Source organism: Trematomus bernacchii, unplaced genomic scaffold (assembly GCF_902827165.1).
Source record: "Trematomus bernacchii unplaced genomic scaffold, fTreBer1.1, whole genome shotgun sequence".
Lineage (NCBI taxonomy): Eukaryota > Metazoa > Chordata > Actinopteri > Perciformes > Nototheniidae > Trematomus > Trematomus bernacchii.
The window spans coordinates 10,569,356-10,585,192 of record NW_022987828.1 but is presented as its reverse complement, the minus strand read 5'-3'; the positions used below and the strand labels follow the sequence as shown (position 1 = coordinate 10,585,192).

The 15,837-nt window shown below is 38.4% G+C and overlaps 1 protein-coding gene across 1 annotated transcript in view; it reads left to right on the top strand.

The window, feature by feature from the left end:
* The window catches only part of LOC117499768 (VPS10 domain-containing receptor SorCS1-like), a 41,518-nt gene that overhangs the window by 12,988 nt on the left and 12,693 nt on the right, over window positions 1-15,837 (top strand). The window contains exons 3-17 of the mRNA XM_034152382.1: window positions 453-552; window positions 785-943; window positions 2,331-2,404; window positions 6,278-6,342; window positions 6,861-6,979; window positions 7,323-7,412; window positions 8,231-8,410; window positions 10,157-10,303; window positions 11,415-11,517; window positions 11,812-11,888; window positions 12,422-12,513; window positions 12,659-12,766; window positions 13,057-13,174; window positions 13,316-13,449; window positions 14,449-14,562. Of these exons, the coding sequence (XP_034008273.1) occupies window positions 453-552; window positions 785-943; window positions 2,331-2,404; window positions 6,278-6,342; window positions 6,861-6,979; window positions 7,323-7,412; window positions 8,231-8,410; window positions 10,157-10,303; window positions 11,415-11,517; window positions 11,812-11,888; window positions 12,422-12,513; window positions 12,659-12,766; window positions 13,057-13,174; window positions 13,316-13,449; window positions 14,449-14,562 (1,680 nt within the window). The remainder of the gene's footprint in view (window positions 1-452; window positions 553-784; window positions 944-2,330; window positions 2,405-6,277; window positions 6,343-6,860; window positions 6,980-7,322; window positions 7,413-8,230; window positions 8,411-10,156; window positions 10,304-11,414; window positions 11,518-11,811; window positions 11,889-12,421; window positions 12,514-12,658; window positions 12,767-13,056; window positions 13,175-13,315; window positions 13,450-14,448; window positions 14,563-15,837) is intronic.

Below are 15,837 nucleotides of genomic sequence, written 5' to 3'. Positions count from 1 at the left end.
AACAACTGAGACCAGCATAATATGTTTATTGATTACAATTTATCCGAAGAAGTTATCTAAAGTCTGTTTGTTAATTGTTTTTCTCTGGTTCTGAAAGTTCCAAAAACATTTTAATGCTTTATGTTAAGTCATCTGGCAATTATGTCTCTAATCCTCAATATGATTTATTAAACATGAAAATCCCAAACTTTAGATTTATGTTTTACCCCAAAGCAGCAATAATATTAAAAGTAATGTTTCATCCCCTCACCACCAGGATATTCTTGTTTATTTGGATAATTAAAAGAATCTCCATTCATCTAGCAAATTGCTTCAAGACTTCTGCTGTTGCAATTTTCTGCTTGCCTGATATGCGTAATGATACCATCAGCATCTTAACTAGAAGGTGAACCTTCTTTCTCCTTTTCTCTCAGCACAACCTGTTTTACTTTATCCTTCTAATTAAACTTTAGGTCAACGGACTATGGGTCGACATATGAGAAGCTTAATGAGAAAGTCGGGCTAAAAACCATCCTGAGCTACTTGTACGTGAGTCCGAACAATAAAAGAAAGGTAAGTGTGCACATGCATCTTATTAAAAATCACGTCTGAATTGAATAAATTGGTCATTATATTTGCTGTGTAACAGAGGTTTATTTTAGCATCTTCACTACAAAGCAACCCTACAGGAGTCTGCACGATGCGTCTGTTCCAAACAGCGCACAAGTACACATAAGCCCTGAGGAATGGATGCTGTCGACGTGGGCCGCTGATTCCCCCCGTCTCCTTTCTTGTCTCGTCTCAGATCATGTTACTTACCGACCCGGAGGTGGAGAGCAGCCTGCTCATTAGCCTTGACGAGGGGGCGACCTATCAGAAACACAGCTTAGCCTTTGATATCCTCAGCCTGCTGTTTCACCCCGAGCAGGAGGACTGGATCCTGGCTTACAGCCACGACCAAAAGGTAACTTGTAGCTGTCAGGCGTCATAAAAATAACTGGAATCAAGAATGAAATGAAAATGTGACAGGAAAGAAATCTCTGGCTGTTGAATAGGTGTGTAGGATTTTCTGCTTATCATGCACGACTTAGCTCAATGTGAGATTTCTGCCAGACTCTTCTTGCCATTATATATTATATCCTGTTGTGCCACTTCCTACCATTATATGAAACATAGGTTGTTGTCACGCTCCAAACATTAATTTTGATAATAGCGGCCAGCTTTCAGGACATAGTGTTCATGAGCGGAGACATCTGCCACTGAAGCCAGGCTGCCGGTGCCAAAAGAGAGGCAGCCCATCACCTGCTCCCTTTATCAAGTCAATATCTGAAACTGAATCCAACTCTGAATTATACGTCCCACAAAACACACAGGAAAGTTAACAAGGAAGACACATCTAAACACACAGTAGGATGCATAAACACACACACTTTTTCATTACTCTGCCCAAGAACCCTGCTTTACTCAAAACCACAGTCATCAAACTCGGCCTTCCCAGCCTGCTCTTGGAAGAGTTGATTTTCCGAGAGAAAAACAGTCAAGGTCTGAGAAGTGAGATAAATGGTGCAGGGGGGAAGATGAAAGCTTACTCGAGAACCATCAACCGGTCAAGAAGACGCTCTCAATAAGTTTGCCTTAAGGTCATTCAGTACGTCTCTGTAAATCGCAATTGAATCTGCTTTTTTTTCCTTTTAAACTGCGAAAATTAATCATAGCTTGGTTTCATTTTACATTTATTGATTGTCTGTCATGTCTTTCTAAAGTGTAAAGCTCTTGGATAAGTCTAAATAATGTTGCTTATCCTTGTAAAGCTCCAAGCTTTAGATGCTTGCAGCTCGATCATTACGACAAGATGACAGGCTTTCTTAAAGCTTCAACACAAGTCCAGTAAAAAGAGGACTAATGGCTTTATTGAATAAAAGGACTACAATGACACTTAAATGAGTGATTTTATAACACCAATTAAGCAAAAATCCTGCCGAGTTTCTTTACTAAGTAGACATTTTAATGTAATACAGAGGCCAATTAGTCTGTCCTCGCCTACCCTCTTTTCTAAAGAAACAGATTGACTAGTCTTATTACAATTTCCCTTTTTTCTGAATATCACTGTATTTGTACAGGAACTGATGGATTTTCTCATCACTGATGCAGTTTCACAAAATACACACGCAGTAGTGCATTATTCAAAACAACATCAACACATTGACGCCATAAAATCTACAAATCTTGACAGCTTCTTGATAATACAGTTAGACATATATCAGGGAATAATTCTCTTGGATATTCTGACTTGGAACATTATTCTTTATACTGTAACTCATTTGGTGAATGCATTCCTCTCCATCTTTCAGCTCTACGTCTCTGTTGAATTTGGGAGGAGATGGCAGCTCGTGCATGACAACGTCGTCCCCAACAGATTCTACTGGTGAGATAAACCATCAGTCTGTTTCAGAGGGATGTACTGTTGGCAGAAATGCTAGCATATTTTGATATACTCTGAAAACATGATAAATAATAAACAAGCACAGGACAATTAATTATACATTAATTAATGAAAATGAATCCCACTTAGCATTGAGTTCACAGCAGCAGTACAGAGCCTTTACTGTACACTATGTTCTCTGGGAAGTGGTAGAAACATGGAGAAAACATGAGTACTGACCCCTGACATCAATATTAATGCACATTTCTGATTAGTCAGCAGCTCATTTAAAGTCATATCTGCACAAATGTTACATGTTATTTAGTGGGATCTGAACATGGATAAAAAAAGAGTTAGGGATACTTTTTAGATATGTAATAAAGTGGATTTATATCGGTGGTGGAAGGACTCTGCTTACTTGCACACGCACTTATACACAAACTTGTAAATACTTGCTAACAAGTACATTTTCTGTATTTAAATATGTACATTAGTATCATCAGAGAAATGTGCTTAAAGTATTAGAAGTACCTATTTCACTGATAAAATATCAATATCAATGCATCAAACCTGTGACAATGTTGTTTTGTAATTCTAAAATCTTAATTTGAAAAGTATCAGATAAGTGAAGTAGAATAATAAAGTAGCATCAAATGAAAGTACTGTAGTATATTACACATAGACATAAATGAGACTTGTTCAGTATCCAAGCAACTACTATAAATCACTGATAAACATGAACAGATAACCAAAACTATAAGTATTATTTGTTTTGTTGGGCTATAATCAAGTTACAGTATATCCAAATATTATCACTTTATTCTCACTTTAGTACGAGACCCTATGTATATTGTACATAATTGGCTCTCTAGTGGCAGAGCAAGTGTTTTAGCGATATTAGCTGTTGGGTGCTGATACAGGGGTTATGGCCCAGGATAAATGTTTAATTTATAAAGCTTTTATAGTTGTTGGCTACAGAATCCCTTTTCACACGTATAGCTAAAGAAGCAGAACCATGCACTGAATAATCACAGAAGGTTGGAGTGACCTGCAGTACATGTTCCTGCAGCTTTTGCATTGGTCTGGTAAATACAAAGACAACACATTAACAACAATATTAAAGTTAATACAAATCCACAAGGAAAAAGGAGCTGACAAAGTATACAAAACATAGACACACTTAAGTTTAATGAGGCCGATGTTTTTATCCTCAAAGGAAAGTTGGATATATGACACTAATTTGTTGCGGGGGGTTGAAGAGAGGGAGGTGTGTGGCGCAGTGGACTAGTGCGTTGGTGTTCGGATCAGGGAAGCGCAGGTTCAAACCCCACTGCAGTCAGCATGTCGTTGTGTCCCTGGGCAAGACACTTCACCCCAAATTGCTCCTGTGGGGATTGCCCACAGTATTGAGTATGTAAGTCGCTTTGGATAAAAAGCGTCTAACAAGTAACATGTTATGTAATGTAATGTAATGAAGAGAAATCTATATCCTTCACAAGAGTTAGTGACTTGTGTGTGGTTGGTAAGGTTATTTATTGTGTCTTGCACACACAAATTCCCATTCCATGTGGACTCATAGGACGCCAAAAGATACAGTTCTTTATTATCATCCATCCAGAGAAACTCATCAGAAACGAAAGATAGATTAATAAGAAGTATAGGCCCTAAATCATCACATAATGGCCAATAAAACATGATCAGTCATCTTCAGTCTCTCCTAAATCACATAACTAATGACGCCTTTTCTCTTCGGGGAAACAATTAAATCTTTTCTCTGTAGCTAATGGTAATGTACCTGAGCTCATCTGTGCACACAGAGATCTTTGACTTTTAGCTCAGTTCTGCTTCACATAAGGCTTTACACTGGTCCTTTCCCATGAGAGCATATGTTCTTAATTTAGGTTTGTAGCAGACATCAAGAGACCCTCTTTACTCATTCATCTGGGATAATTTGCTCGGAGGTTCTTACATATAACACTGCACTGCTTTGTAAAATAGAGAATTAAGGATACCAAATTAATTTCTCACACAGGAAAGTCCATGAAAGAATATTCATCTCTAATAATGAAGTGCTGTAAGGGCATATTCATGTCAGATTGTTCTACTGCAAAATAACAGTTTCACAGTGTCTTAAATGAAAATATACCATTTATATCTTGAGTTAAGATTCTAATTAAGGTCTATGGTGTCTGAGATTTCTTTAGCATCGTCCTGAGGCTGCAGTGTTTGAAGATGATCTATCAAAAACCCTCATTTTTCATATTCACATATGCACTCCCTTATATCCTTGGAGGAATAAATCAACTAAAACATGTCAGGAAACAACACAACATGCTGCCCACACTGTCAGAAATCAAGTTTGATAAAACATCTGTCATCACAACCTGCTCTGCTCAAATTAACTGCTAAAATCTGACAAACATGATTTGCAAAGACATGCTAACAGCCGTCCTTGCTAGACAGACATAGTGGTATGTGTTAGTTATGGAGAACACTATGTAACACTGCAGGGGTTTATTTAAGAGCAAGTGCCACTGTTCACTGATAGAATTGGATGAAGTATTTGACAGAAAGTCCATTAAAAGAGATGGAGCTGTGAGGCAATTACAGAGTGCTGAGGGAAGCAGGATGGGGGGCTTTTTATATTACAGTTCAGACACAGTATGGAAAATGAGAAGAAAGCCACCTACTGTCACAACAGCTGCTATTAATACAACAAGTGGTCACTCCTGTCGTCCTGCCGTCATGAAGTATCTCTATTGAAAGTGAATGAAATGGCTAAGTGCACCTTACCCATAAAGTGCAGTGCGGGTCAAATGTCCGTCAGGCCGGTGTTTATAGATAAGGTTGTTGTATTAAAGACCCTGAAAGAAAAGTTAAGATCACAGCTGAAACTCATATTCCCCATCCCGCATACAACTTCAACATTAAATATAATGTAAAGTCAAAATACTGCATTTCTGATAACAGAAAAACAGTCTGTTGCTGAGAGTTAAATGCATTTAATGTGTAAACTGTTTTCCTTTTCGATGTATTTTTTGTATAGAATAATGCCTTTGGTCATCAGCCTTTTCTGTATTTAGCCACTTGATGTTAAACATTTTTACAAAACCGTTAAAATCTCAAGTTAAATGGTTTGTACCAAAGTTTAGAACCTACAGTAGCACTCACAGATATAACATTATGATAAAAGGCAGAGGAAAGAAAAACATAATTTTCTAATAATACAAAATAGGACACATTTTCTCTAATTATACTTTCTTTTGTGAATTGCCGGATACTTTAACCCCTTCAGAACTTGTACCAGCTATTCATAAATCCATCTCTCAATTTGTGTGTAAATGTGGTTATATCTTTACATTTTAATGGTATACGGCAAATATGTTAGTAAGCTAATATTAGTATTGTCACTTAATTAAGTAAGATACAATTAAAGCTGGCAGTTAACTACGGTGTGTCAATTATTTAGTAACAGCTAATCTCTACACAAAAAAGTGTGTCCCATTTTAATTAAAAAGCGCTTATCTCTGCTGCATTATAACTAGGCTAAGTCAGACCCTACAAAGAGCTGATGCAGTCATCTCCTTGAGGTAGAGACTGTTTCAGAGGCCTTGTAAAAAATATTAAAAACTACCCGAGAGGGAAACTCAGTCTTTGGCTTAAAAATGTATGTACACGTTTAGTTTTGAATGGGCAATTTGCTGTAATGAAGTTAAAATAACAGGGTTGGGAACCAATTACTGTGACAATGACTTAAGTGTGGGCATATGATGCAAATATTGAGTCACACAATGTCATATCAATGTCAGTATTAATGAATGAAGGCTCTCCTTTAAGCAGAAATGTAATGTTTCCTTCATGTTTGTCACGGTGCAGGTCCAGGCTGGGCTTAGACAAAGAGCAAGGGATGATTCACCTGGAGATCATCATCTCTGACGGACGTGAGTCATAAAATGATGTTACCTTGGCAACGCAGAAAAGTAGACTAGTGAAATTTTTAAAGAGATTTTGCATGAAAATATTCACCTTTATTATAATTCCTGAACATTAACTTAGAAAAACAAGTGAGAGCTTTTTTTATGCTGTACTAAAACGTGCGTTCCCATCTGAATTGGCTGCATGGAGACTCTTCATACGATTAAGCTAATTCATCTTTCAACGGCCAGGCTGTGACTTGGCTCTTTTTATTGGCCACAGTGCAGAGAGGGAACTTCCATAAGGCCTCGTGTGTTAATGCCCCGTCCCCGGGGGGACCGCCTCGTTTGGCTGACGCTAACACACTGGGACAGCTCTCTCTCTACTTGATCTATTAGTGAGAATAAGGTTTGGCCTTCAAAATGTTGCCTCTATGGCTCACTTAAAACCATCAGCATAAGCTAAACCTTGATTGTGGACTGCAGACCGTTGTTTGTTTTTCTCTCTGTCATATTTTTAGCACTCATTTCTTGCTTACCCACAGGGTCACAGTACATAACTTGTAAACTTCAGAATTGCTCTGATGGAAACAAGGGCAAGCCTTTCCCTGGATTTATCATCCCTAATTCCCTGGTGGTTCAGGATGAATACGTTTTCATCCAGGTGGGTTTTTATTGCAAGGTCTGGCTTCATTAAAGAGCAATTAAAAGCTGTAAAACCACTGCATTCAATCGTAACTTAATGTACAGTCATATTTTTCATTAACTAGAAAAGGGCCATTATCCTGGGAAAGGATGGCATGAAATGTAAATCACTGTGTTATGTATTGTACTCTAACATCATTCTGCCATAATGCACAACATCCTAATTAGAAGCAAACCCAGCGTTTTGGTGCTGGCTTAAATGCTTTGATACATGCTGTTAGCAATCAGTGTGCACAGTGAGATTTAGGAATATTTACCTGAAATGTGATTTAACTGCTAATTTCACTATATTGCCTTTCCAGGTGCCAGTAGGTGGTCAGTCTGTCCATTATGTGTCCTATAAAAGAAATGCTTTCTACCCAATGAAGCTTCCCAAGTATACTCTGCCAAAGGTAAGACTGCTGGAAGGGATGCAGTGTTTGGTGAGTTGCAGAAGAACAAGTGCGGCATTCATTTTTACTGTGAAACACTCCATTTATTCCCGCAGGCTGTTTTGTGGTATCATAATGACTTAGTGAGGGTTGCTTAGCTGTTCCCGGTTAGTCATAATGTTTGCTGACAAACCCATTAAATTGTTTCCCCCATTATTATCCTCCTAAAAATTGATTTCGTTATGCATGATTACATTTTTAGATGTTGTGTTTATTTAGGACCAATGGATCGTCTTTTAATCAGTTGCCCTCTCGTCTGTATCAACAGATACAGATAATGTGAATGGATGCAGAGCTGCACATTTTCCCCATAACTCCAAAGGAAGTTTTTGAAGCAGAGAAGTACATTTGCTTTTGCGCAGAAACAGTGTCTCAACCCCTTTTGCTCAAAGCCCAGCAGGGTGGCTTAGTGGTTTTAGAGAGAATGGTGGTTATAGTCACAACAACAAGGAGAGATTTATTGCATGCAGTGTTGTTTCCATCCGTCCATCCATCCACCTATCCATCTATAGTGTCAACATTTCCTCGAGATGGAGACACATCCCCTACCTCACCTCACTCTGGAAAAGGTATTCAGTAAAATTAAATGGAGCCTGTCTTCATCTTTGAACAGGCTGCTGATCCTGGCTGAATGATGTCATAAGTGACAAATCGCTTGCTCGCTGCTTGAACTCTGAAGCCAATATGCTCACACTTATATACAGATTTTTTTTAACTCCTTTGGATGAATTCCTAAAACTCGATGGCATGTACAGTACTCATGGATTTCATACATTTAGGACCTGCAGATAATCAGCACAGATGACAACCAGGTGGTGGCAGCGATTCAGGACTGGCACCAGAATGACTCCTACAACCTGTACATGTCTGAGTCCAGAGGGCTGTTCTTCACCCTGATGCTGGAGAACGTTGTGAGCAGTGGAGGACCGGAGGGCAACATCATGATAGACCTGTATGAGGTAGGCAGTGGCGGTGGAAAACTCATGTTGTCTGAAGGGCACCAGCTGTATGAGCAAGGCACTAGAGCGCAAAACGTTTCCTAGCATGAAGGGCAGCCTGGAGGGCACTGCATCATGTTTTCTTAATTTAAGGTCACCCTAGGGGGCGCTTGTTTTCTCCATGTAAGGGTACCCTACAAAGCACTTTATCATGTTTTCTCCACTGGAAGGGCACAGGAGAGGGCACTTTATTATGTTCTATCTACCAAAGTAGTATCCAAGATGGTACTTAAGCTGTGTGTTTTCGCATTATGTCCACCAGTTGTTTGGTGGTGCCTGTCATCCTTTACAAGTTTTCATCTTATTCAGGCATTTCAATCTCAATTTAAATCCCTGACCTGGATTCATGAGTGCTGCTGTTTATAGAACAATGTGTCAAAATCAGTAAATATTGACAATTAAACCAATCTATTGTCCTCTCTTCTTTTGATTAAAAGTGGCATTTGCCCGTTGTTATCTCCCAATTTTTTCAGCTGTCCAAAACCATGCATTTACTAATGTTAAGAGAAATACAAAGATGCATTTCAAATTATAGAAGAGAGAATGTTTTGCTTGAAAAATGACTCAAATTATTTACTGATTATCAAAATAGACTTAATATAAAGTAAACAATAGAAGAAACTTGAACAGCTCAAATTGTGTTCTTCGGATGACATGTTTTGACTTTTTATACACATAGTTATCAATAATGAAAATAAAACTTAGCTGTACTTTAGTAAAGTACCTCTTAGATGTATCCATCAATCAACTCACACTCACATTTCATTCCGAATCTTCAACCCACCTACCCTTTATGTCTTTTACAATGAGAAGAAACATTGTATCTTAGAGCACCATGCATATCTAAATCGCTTGTTTGGGAGCTTTAAAGAGATCAAGGTATTCTGACAAGTAAAGTAACAACAGACAGCCTCCAACTTTGCTTACAGTTAAAGTTGATTTTCCGCCATGCTTTTCTTAAGTGTACCCTGTGCTCAGATCTCTTTGGTGTCTCGACAACAATGGAACAGATGTTGGTACATTGCATTCTGCAACTGAAAGACTTTCATATCCACTTCCTGTCGGCTTTTATTATCTGTGACATTGTAACATGTAAAACATTTAGTAGGTGCAGTCTTCAGGTAACGTACCAACTATACATTAGTCACTTCAAACACATACAGGGTACAGCTTTAACTTGTAAACGTGATATCTGCGTTTTACAGATGTGCTTTGAGGTTCCCAGTGACTGCACATGTATGTGTCACTTATCCTCATCTGCAGCCAGCAGTAAAAGCCTCCTACTGTAGTTTATGAATGCACACCTCAGATAGCCATCAGCACTGGTTATTCTTACTACTCACTGACCTCCACACACATTGTATGCCTAGAAATATTTAGCTGCAATGACCAAGAGCAGATATGTAATGGAAGAGTAATGTGTGCTGAAGAAATAGTTGCATGTGAGAGTCTGCGTCTCTGTGAACATAAGTACAAAGAAGAAGGAATAGCTCAGCGATGCGCCATATGTTGTTTTGATTCTGCAGAGTCCTACAGATGGTCAAAAATAGTGCTCCCTGTCAGAAAAACTATCACATTCAGACATCTTTTCCTCTCTGATCCAGGCCTGCAGCTTTACTTAAGTCTGAATAATTTAAGGTTTATTTTTTTTCCTTCCCTTTTTTTTTTGTTTTTCCCCCCACCGCTCTCCATCTCTCATGTTTGCAGGTTGCCGGGATTAAAGGGGTGTTCCTGTCAAATAAAGTTGTAGAGAACCAAGTGAAAACTTATATCACATACAACAAAGGCAGAGACTGGAGGCTTCTTCAGGCTCCAACCACAGATCTCCAGGGAAACAAGGTCTATTGTGAACAAGTAAGTGGGCCACTGACAAAAGATACATATTTGGATTACCATTGTGTGCCTAAGAAATACTACAACTGGATGATGCCATGCTGTGGTCAAAGAGAAAATAAATTGAATTACATTTAAACAGCTTGGACACGACACCGTTGCCATGATTTACCATACTCACTCACTATTGTGTCAAGTTTTAATAACATAAGTTATTTCAGCATAAATATCTTTAAAATACAACACTATGAAGTCATTCAATTAACCTTATGTTACTGTATTGAGTATAAATAGTTTAAGTAGCAGTGGTAGTAGTATGTATGTGAATAGCTTATTGGGGATTTTATCATAATATATCATTATATGCTGAATTGTATTACATTTTCTATAAAAATGTGTTTTGAGTGCAGTGTAGTAGCATTTTTTTAAACAAATTATATAATATATCATTTAATAAATCAAGTTAGAAGGACTATAACCGTTCATTATTCATTACAAGAGCTAATTACAGCTTCAGTCAAAACAGTTTTTCGTTTTTTTGTTCACTTTTCAAGATAAGTTCAGGTACATGGCAGCAAGTTAAACGCTTTAGTTTATCACATGCTCACAGGGTGAGACCAGGTACCAAAGGAAACAGTGTAGATAGTAGGAAAATGCATAATAATGCAGGAGCAGACACATCGGTAGACCCATTCGACAAATAAAATGTAAATTACTATAACCCTATCCAGAAGCCATTCTTAGCCATACATCATTTCTAAACAGGACCTTTTTATGAGCCCAATAAAGGTCTCGTGAAAAATGGCATCATCATACTCTCATTAGATGTTAAGCTGCAATATCGCCAACCATAATACGTGAATTTACACATTGTTATTCTTCTATATCGAGCTACCAGCATACATTACAGTATATTTCTAGTAGGAGACTTGATGGGGTATGATAATAGCTATGTAGTATTTTATGTATGGGAAAACTTTCGAACATCATTTTTTCCTTAGAAAGGTAGAGTCATAATCATGTCAGAAGTTATTATGACACCTAATATACAACAAAAACCAGGTCTGTATCAAACCTTTCAATTTCACACTTAGAGCTCAGCAAACCAATCTCCCTGTGTTTGTGTTTCCAGCCTTATTGTTCGCTACATCTCCACCTCCATGTGTCAGAGAATCCCTACACCTCGGGAAACATCGTCAGCAAAGATTCAGCTCCAGGAATAATCATCGCGTCAGGTGAGGGGATTATTGGATTTGAACATCCATACTCATGTTTCATAATGGTCCTTCCGATCTGATCCCTAAGCCCTCCCAGTCATATATGTTCTTAAACCCAGTTCCTAGTGCAGTATTTCTGTATGTAGCCGACACTAGTTTACAAAATAAGATGAAATTAATCCTTGCTGTACATCTGTTACATGCTAATACTGTGGAAATAATAATCCCCCAAATGTGTCTGAATAAATACTCAAATAACAATAGAGTAACTACAGTATACTGAACATGGTCCTTTCTACCTTTTGTATTCAGGTGTTGTCGGACCAGAGCTGACCAGTAATAATATCAGTATTTTCATCACATCGGATGCTGGGAACAGCTGGAGAGAGGTACAGCTTTCTTCACCAATACTTTCTGGATACATTTATTTTCTCAATTGCCTCAGTGTGATCCAGAAAAAAAATAAAAATATGACCTTGTCAGGCATGATCTAAACAAAGAATATGAGTGTGACTGAGCTTTCAGAGCAAACACTCGCTTCTCAGTTCTCAGTGAAACAGCCACACTTGCAAAGACATAAAGAATTGAGGTTTGACGCCGAGTGAAGACATGTGCATCTCTGATCTGTGGAACAAATAAACCAAAATAAATGTCGACAGATCTTTATTTTGCCATCGGCTGAAGACAACAAAAATCAACAAAGAAAGCAAGACTTTGTAACTTTTGTTTATCACACAACTGGGATTATTGTGTAAAGAACGGTTGTGGTTTGCACTTGTTTGGTGTGTAGTTGTTAGTATACATGTTCCTCATGTTGCCATAGGTGCACACTTTCTGCAGACTTAAATTCTTCTCTGCTGTGATAAAGTGAAGCTGGTCCTGTCTGCAGCTTTTTTATTTCTTTTATTTGTTATACTCATAGGTTTTTCAGGAAGAATACAGCTTGTTTTTCCTGAATCAAGGGGGATCTCTGGTGGCCATCCGGCACACACCGCTGCCAATTAGACACATTTGGTAAGTCTCTCCAAGGGCGTACCGCATTCTTTTTTAGAGACTGTACTAAATCTTCAAAACAAGGAGTTAGACTGCTTCCCTGCAGAGATTTTCTTACTGTTTGTGGCTGGTCTGTCTGTGATCCAACCATTGTTCTTTCCCTCAGGCTGAGTTTTGATGAGGGCAGAAACTGGGACAAATATAGCTTCACCTCCTCTCCGCTGTATGTTGACGGGGTGCTGGGGGAGCCTGGGGAGGACACCCTCATAATGACGTAAGATAAGAAGAAACCACAGAGACCTGACGTGTTTCTGGTTTAATTATTGCACTGGGTAATAACATATTACCCCAATGAAGACTTAGTAGTGTACATAAATATTCTATTCTAGAGTCTATTTAATGTGGGTTTGAAAGGGTTTCATAAGCCCAAAATGCGGAGGAGTTTCTCTACCCACAGAGGAATATGGATTAAAGCTGTTGCCTTCAAATTACCCATAGAGGAGTTGAGGTTGTTTTTTTTCTACCAAATGTTTTTGATATTGTATATTTTGCTTGTTTGTGCAGAATCTTTGGTCATTTTAGCCATCGATCTGAGTGGCAACTTGTCAAAATTGACTTCCAGTCCATTTTTCAACACCGCTGCACATCTGAAGATTACATGACATGGCAGTTACACAATGAGGTAAGAGGGTCTTGCTGTTACTGGCTGATCAAACCCAAGTGAATCTCTTTGATTCACTCACACAATAAAAGCAAGATGGTACAAGACAAAAAAAAGGCGAAAGGAGCCTCTGAAATGTTTATGATGCATTATTTATCACAGGGCAAAGTGTGCATCATGGGAATGAAGAGAATCTTCCAAAAACTGAAAGCAAACGTTCGATGTGTCAAGACCAGAAATCAGTATATTTCCCAGATGTCAGACTCCTGCCCGTGCACAGAGGCAGATTTTGAGTGGTGAGTTTCCTACTCTGTAGCTGCACTACTCCTTACACTTCATTACATCCAACGCACAACACATTATCAATCTCCAGAGGCAGAGTCTGTGAAGCTCTCTAGGCACAACAAGAGGAGTGTTTGAAGAGATATATTTTAGGATTTACAACTTTTTATCTTACTGTCCACTTAGGATTGCAAGTGTGTAATATGACTTAAGAAACATGCAATCAGTTGTCTGCTAGGCATGGATAATGTTTATATACGATTATGGTTGCAATCAATATGCCAAAACAGATTTTCTTTTGAAATTTGAATTTAATATTCATCCCAATATGGATTAAATAATCAAACTGATGTTTTTAATGCTGTGTACTGTATAATCATATCGTCAATTTATCTGGCAGAAGTTGACTGGAAGTATTAAAGCTCAGCATTAACAGTCAAGTATGTGATAGCAGTACATTTCTGCATCGTTCAAGTTCTCTTATATATCCATAATGAATAAAACTATTGCCTGATGCTCAAGTCTATTATTATATGTCTAACAAGTGTCACTTCCAGTCAGTACTTCTTGTAATCCCACACCCTTGACTCTATCTCGTACTTTCTTTCATTGGAAAATGAACAGCCGCTTCTAGTTTATTAACAAGGCTGAACACCACTTTAATACTAAAAGCCTTATTTAAACTTTCCAACTCGTTCTCCTGAGACTGTTTCCCTGATCAACATGACAGATCCATTGGATTTTTCTCAAAGTATAATTATAGTTTTTGTAAACACGCACTACTTTCTCTGCTTCAGAAGTTTGATACATAAAACATCACATCTCAAATACTCTGAGCGGCTGTGAAAAGTTTTACTCGATCTTTGAACACCTTTATTCTCAGTAGGGATGCAGTTATTTAGTTTTATTCTTTTTGAGCTGAGTAATTCTATTTGATATTTTAAATGAATGATAACTACTCCCGATAACTCCTCGTGTATTGTGTTCTGTACTTGTTGTTCCGACTGAAACAGCGACTACGGGTTTGAGAGGCAGATTGACGGGCGCTGCACTCCGGCGTTCTGGTTCGTTCCTTCAGCAACATCTAGAGACTGCATCAGGGGGGAGAGCTTCCTCAACACCACAGGGTACACTTTATTCCTTCTTACTGACTCGAGCAAGGGGAGTAGCGATGTCAAATTGTCCTTGGTTACTTTCAAACTCAACCTGCTATTTTGTATTTCAAAGGTCACCTACAGTATTAGGCAAAATCCACCTTTTCATGTCTATTATACATCAACATGTGTCCCCTCTGTGTAAAGAGATTCTGAAAGTTTCAGGAACAAAGACACCCTCTCTTTTTGTCCTGATCCATTTATATAAAAACCTCTGAAAATGAGCTGATCAGATTTTGGCCACTTTGTGATGTCATAATGTTTTTTTGGGTTGTGTAACCATTAGCCAATAACCAACCAAGGTAACCCCCCCCCCACCTTATCACCTGAATCTCCTCCTAGAGCACTATTGTGTTCTTTTTAACCAAATATCTCTCAGAGGGGCGTGGGGAGTGGCTCCTTATTTTCATCTAAAGTAACAGACACAGAAGCAGCCCTTTTGAAACAGGGCTGAAACAGAGAGGGTTATGGGATGCTACAATGCGTGATCTGTTTGGTATTTCAGCCAAACACTTCAGTGACATGTTTGTATATAACTGAGGAGATTCAAAAGATTCAAGATTCAAAGGTTTTATTGTCATAATGCACAAAGCTACAGTGTAGAAATGGCAATGACATTCTTCTGACCTGAGCTCCTTCAACAATGCAACATATATAATAGAACTATAATATATTGATGGAAATGAGTATAATAGGGGACCTTTGATTTAAAACACTATCAATTATAAATACTTAAAGGTGGGGTAGGTAATTATGGAGAAACCAGCTTGAATGCGCTAGAATTTGAAAATACACAACCGGAAAAAATCTGCCACTTCCTTACAGAGCCCCTCCTCCGACACACACGAACGCGCACATGACCAATGAGGGCACGAGATAAGTTTGTGCACAGATGGAAGGCTGACAGGCAGGTAGGCCATCCAGTTATTTTAGCCGAGCCGGCTAAAATGATTGGTCGTGCTTTTTACAGTACTACGGCTTCCACAGATGACATTTTTTTATGGATTTTTTGTCAAAGCACTTAAGATATTCATTGCTATCGGGATGTTAAGAGCATTCCATGGAATATAACAAAAAGTGTATCTCGAGCCAGTTTCTCAAACTTACCTACCCCACCTTTAACTTATAAATGGAAGGAGGAAAAATAGAAAACATACAGGTTAACAAATTATGAGGCTGTTCTTTAGGATATTTATTGCCAAAACAACCATTGAACTACAAGCCATAACAAGTTGATTGCACCTGAAC